Source organism: Formica exsecta, unplaced genomic scaffold (assembly GCF_003651465.1).
Source record: "Formica exsecta isolate Colony F162 unplaced genomic scaffold, ASM365146v1 scaffold458, whole genome shotgun sequence".
NCBI classification, from domain to species: Eukaryota; Metazoa; Arthropoda; class Insecta; order Hymenoptera; family Formicidae; genus Formica; species Formica exsecta.
Window position 1 is genome coordinate 168023 of NW_021851814.1, and position 5941 is coordinate 173963.

Below are 5941 nucleotides of genomic sequence, written 5' to 3' on the forward strand. Positions count from 1 at the left end.
TTAAATTCGCAGATACTTTCGCACGTATTCTCTAACTTGCCTTATGAAAAAAATAAAATAAAATTGATCAAAATTATTTTTACTTATTTATACTTATTTTTTACTTATTTATACTTATTTTTACTTATATAAAACGTAATGGAACAATTAACTCCAAAATTGTAAAAAAATTTGTTTTTAAAATACAATCGTGTAACGAAACGTTTTATGAAAAAAGATAGAATCTCTCTATAAATGTTATATTATTTATATTTATATTATATTATCGAGATTAAAAGAAAATGCGCTTTCGACTATACGATCGATTTGAATCTATAAGAATAAGATTTAAGGCTCGTGTCGCAAAAAAAAAGTCCCGAGGACTACTCGAGTGTCGAAGCTTGACTTACCTATCCAATTAACGTCGATGCACAGCTACCTGCCATATGTCGCTTTTGGGTATCATATTCGTTTCCTCAAGGTGAAGCCATCACAAAGCCATATGTCTTTCTGAGCATTAAAAAGTACCTGCAATTAATAAAATTTGTTAATTTAAAAAATAAAGGGACATAATTAATGATTATTAAGCGAATTAATAATTATTAATAAATAGAATTATCGAAATTTTTGACGACTAAAATATTTTACCGAGATATTAGGGATATCGGAACGTCGCACGGAATTTGGAGGCTGACAATAATTCGTAGTGACTCTGAAAGTCCGTATAAATTTCTCTCTGGCTTGTCGCCCGGATCGCTTCGATAAACCAAATCTCGTCCAAGACGTGACAGGGCTCGACGTTCAGGATCCAAACGTCATCTTTTGATAGGACACGTATCGTTCGCGCGCGCGTAAGTCCGCCGAGAATTAATAATGGAGTCGTCACCGAACGGATTCGTCATTGTCGACGAGGCTCGCATAAACTAACCGGCAGTATGAAAGCGAAACGAAATGCGTGCTCGCACGTAGAAGAATAAATTCGATATCCAATGTCGCGTGTGCCGTCATTTCATTCGTTCGTTGCTTCCTCTCTCCTCTCTCTCTCGCAGAGAGAGAATACTTTTCTTCTCTCCGTCGTCTCGTACAATGCAGCGAGATAATAAAAACGCGACGAAAACCGCGACGTAAAGTTGCCATTAAAAAATTATGCACGTGAAAGCGACATTTCTCTCGCTTCAGAAGGATAGTCTTTGTTCTTACAAATTATATAAATTTTAAAAATTTGAAATATTTCAACTAAATTAAAACATTTTCGGCCAACGAATATTTTATCAATCCCGAGGAGAAATTTACGTCACAATTTAATTTTTTTTTTTTTTTATTATTGTTTGACGTTGAAATCTATTTCACGTGAGTGGCTCGCGAAATTATAACGCAATATTTCTTGCGATGCCTATCGAGAGAGTCCGATCGCGAGACTTTTCGGATGGTCAAGATACGATTGTATCGAGTGATTATTTCATTTGATTTCATTTGTTTGGTGAAAGGTTAACGGTTAACGCTCTCTGAGCATTGCTGGAAATAAAGCGGGGTGAGAGCTGTTTTCGCATACGACGAGCTACGTGTCGGTTACATATCACACGATTGAGATTTACGCCGTTTTTAGATTTACGCGAGATATACCTGCGAGAGGAGGATCTAAGGCAACGCCCTCCGGAACGCATTCGTTCCACTTTTACAGACGTAACACACGGCGCTCTCAAACATTTGATCTATGTATACCGGTCGAAGAAAGAAGGAGAGAGAGAGAGAGAGAGAGAGAGAGAGAGAGAGATATTCAACGTTATACTTCCGGTTGCTGATACAATGCGTTTCGCGCTTTATGCTCTAAAAGTTCCGGCATCCGACCAGAGCGTGATAAATCCGTGCACGCGATCGAGAACGCGACGACGAGTCCGTGATTCTGAAAGAAGGGCGTGTGATAAGTGCATTACGTGTCGCACATAAGCGATCACATCTTTCAGAAAGTCCAAAAGTTCAAAACAAGATACTCGTGTTGAAAGAAACTTTCCTTCAAGTATCACGATGAGATTTTTAAGCCTCTATTCTCGTTGTTTGTATAAACAAAAGAGTATTTTAATATCTGTATTAAAATTGTCGGAAAAACTCGACGATCCCTATAATAATGCATGCGTTAAATTACGTACGCGTTTGCGCGCTTGGGCCGGCAATTATCATATGCAAGGCCGTTCGGTCTCTGACCCATATACGTAACGCGGTAGCGCTAATTGACAAATCCGCCGTATATACATATTTCAGTATCGTTGGCCGAAATCGCGAGGTTTGACAGTAGAATGCGTATAACGAAGAAATTTTTGGTTATCGAAACGAAGGAGGAACGATCGCTCGAGAAATTGAATCCAAATAATAATAATAATGACAGAGAGATGACAGAAAACAGCTGATATTTTTGACGTACACCTGACAATTTTTTATGACACGCCGACTCGACCGCGAAAATATCGGGGGAAGTGATCGACGATGTTTCTTTTATCCGTTCTCTCTTTCGCGTTATCTCTCGCGTTGCAACGCAAACGTCCTCGACACATGGATCGCGACGGACGTTGGTTGTGGCCGATCGTGCGTTATCATTCTATTCCGACTGTGCACAGTAGCAGGACAGAACGGTCGAGGAAGTGGCGGTATCTCGCCACATCCTACCTCGTCCTGTTCCCGTTTTGCCAACGAACGGAGCGCGGGAGTTGTTGCTTTTCAGTCCAGTGAAAGCGACAGCGAGCGAGCGAGCGAGCTCTTCCGCGAATCCTAGATCGCAGATGTTTAATTAAATCTATAACGAACGCCGTGTATTTATCGACTCGCGATTTATCTTGCTCCGATAACGTCATTGATAAGGGAGGGATCGGTGAGACGAAGATGATCACCTAACGGGGGAGGAGGAAGCTCTCCCTTCGAACGACCATGTGGGATTCTCGCGCGAGCTCGTCTTTCAAAATCAACAGGACGAGATGGTCCTACGAGGCCTATCCCACGTCCGAGGATCGGGACGCTTACACGTCCCCCAGGATGCGTTGTCCCCCCGCGATGATGCAGGAGGGCCCCGCGTTGCCGCAACGTGCGAACGTGCAGCAGCGTACTACTAGCTATCGCCAGCAACGATCTTCCTGGCAGCAGGACAGCCGCTCATGGTACACAGCTCACGTCGATTTTCTCCTTTGTGTCCTTCGCCTTCTCCCGCTCTATCGCTAGATCGGCCAACTCTCGTCTCGTCTCGAACCACGCAAGAATCTTGTACTGTCCGCGTTTCACCTTGTTCGCTTATGAATGATTGCAAAGTGAATCTTTCCAAGATGCGAGAAATTGGAAAAAATGAAAATTGGGATATGTTGGAGAAATTTGGCATAATCTGTCTCTTTTCCCGAGTTCGCGAATTACCATCCTGGTTGCCACGCACTTTCACGCACAGCAAAAGAAGGAAGTAATTCTGGTGCAACCGTGTGAATTGCTTTTAATTCGGTTGTAATAATCACCCGGATTGTTTTGTTAATTCTTTAGATATGTCAACAATTGTTGTCTGTACTAGAATATTTTTAAATATATTCTTTAAATTATTAGAACATATTTTTTTTATCTGTGCATTTAAAAAAGATACACGGATAATTTTTTTTTTAAATGTATGGATAATTTTTAAAAAAATACACAGATAATTTTTTTTAGAAATGCACGGATAATTTTTTTAAAACATTAAAGATTAAATTAGAAAAACATCATCGTCAACCTTGACATCTTTTTAACACCGAGAGAACGATTCCCTTGTAATTTAACGAAGAACGCAAAAAAAAAAGAAACGAAAAACGCGAAAAATTAATTGCAGACGATCGAAGAAGTTAATTGACTATAACGCAAAGAACCAATGTTTTTGTTTCGTTTGCAGCGAAGTGAGCATATCATCCGCCCGCGCGTCGGTGATGGTGTACGATGACGTGAACAAGAAATGGATACCAAGCGGCAGCTCGTCCGGCCTGTCCAAGGTCCAGCTCTATCACCATCAGGTGAACAATACGTTCCGCGTGGTCGGTAGGAAGCTGCAGGACCACGAGATCGTCATCAACTGCGCGATCCTCAAGGGACTCAAGTACAATCAGGCGACGGTCACGTTCCATCAGTGGCGGGACAATAAGCAGGTCTACGGGCTCAATTTCTCCAGTAAGGACGACGCCGACGCCTTTGCCCGGGCGATGCTCCAGGCACTCGATGTAATTCACGATCTCACTTTTTAGAATTAACTTGGATCAATTTATTATCGATAGTTTATAATGTCGAGAAAAAAAAAAATTTATATTCTCTTTGTTTTGGCATAATTGATGTTTATTAAGATATCGATAAAACGAACGAAGAACGTCGTCGTCGGATAACATTTGTTATCATGGAATATCGATTTAGTTGACAGTAATTGTGTAACAGCCGACTTTGTCGGACGTTTTCACAATTGGACTTGTCATCCTTAATTAGCTTTTAATTACACATCACGTGTTGTTGCGTAGGTGCTGAGCAATGGCAGTAACATATCACGAAGTCTTGCTCCGACAACCGCCACGACTACTCAACAGCAGACCGCCTATCAGCAGCAGCAGCAGCAACAACAACAACAGCAACAACAGCAGAGCCAAGCAACCGCTCAATATGAAGAGGACATGGGATACAGGTACGCCTCGTCTTTTCTTCCCCCTGAACCTACTTTTCGTTTTTTAACGATTTACGGCGCGACTATTACCTCGTTACGGCGGATTATTTCCTGTCACGAGATATGATGCGACGGGCACAAGAGTCGATTCACGCTACGTTTCCCAACAAAGGGCAGGCAATCTTGTTTTCTCTCTCCCGGTGTGTTTGAAATTTTTTTCTTGTTTAAATATAACAAGTCGGCGTGGAAGGGCACGCGAGACGATCTTAATATCTACGGCGTCGCGATATCATAGGATAAAAATGTGAATAGTATTATTCTGGGGAGGGAGGGAAGGTGACGATTTGATTTACGAATAAGATAGGTCCGTTTGTAAATTTTCCCTGCTTCGTTCATCTGAAACGAGAATCACACATCTGTCCTGACTGGTTGCAGTCAAGGGCGTAGCGCGCGGATCTCCTTGTCCCTGGGCCATCTGCCTACAGGAGGCCAGACGGCCCTGCCCGTAGGCTCCGCCATCACAACCCCCGAGCACCACGCGACCGTTAGTGGTGCCGTTGGCACCGTTATTCAAATGGGCTGCGCGCGTGGCTCACCGGGCGATGGACACACGAGGTGATCTTTCGCGGCCTTCTTAGCCCCTAATAACCAGAATTTTAATTAGTTGTAATCAATTTTTCACACAACGTATAATTTCATTAAATAACATGGTACGGAGAGCATGAATATCAGGAGGCAATGCTTATACATATATCCAGAAATGATAGATTTAATAATATTACAAATTTATAACGACAGGTTAATATGGGTTAAAGGCCATGCGTTTATTTAGGACTCCTGATTTCCTGTAGTGGAGGCTGCGGGCATTTAACTACACATTAGAATAATCTCCCGTTCCTCTCTCCATTTCTCCTTGCATCTCCTCTCTTTCATTTTCAAGTAGTCTACGGAAAAGCGCGATTCAGCGGTTTTAATAAATCGGCTTCTGATTTCTCTTATTTTATATATATTTGGTCTTCTTCTTTTTTTCTTGTAATGAATTAAAAAAAACTTAACGCGTAAAACGAGAATCGGCGGAAAGATATTCGCGCGGTGTCGAAAATAAAATCGCAGAGACGAGGGCAGAAGAATTCCACTCTCCGTCTGTTGCATTCCGCGCTGCTCGAAATAAACCCGAATGCATCGTGCGACCGAGCTCGTGGCATTTTTCCTTCGGTTTTTCGTGTCTTACAAAATTCATGATGCTCGACAGATTCGATATCCGGAACGGTTGTCCGGGGGGGGGGGGGGGGGGGGGGCAAGAACTTTCTAAATATATAC

The 5941-nt window shown here is 42.2% G+C and overlaps 1 protein-coding gene across 1 annotated transcript in view; it reads left to right on the top strand.

The window, feature by feature from the left end:
* The window catches only part of LOC115240881 (protein enabled), a 23360-nt gene that overhangs the window by 9208 nt on the left and 8211 nt on the right, over positions 1 to 5941 (top strand). The window contains exons 2-3 of the mRNA XM_029816295.1: positions 3872 to 4193; positions 4482 to 4642. Of these exons, the coding sequence (XP_029672155.1) occupies positions 3872 to 4193; positions 4482 to 4642 (483 nt within the window). The remainder of the gene's footprint in view (positions 1 to 3871; positions 4194 to 4481; positions 4643 to 5941) is intronic.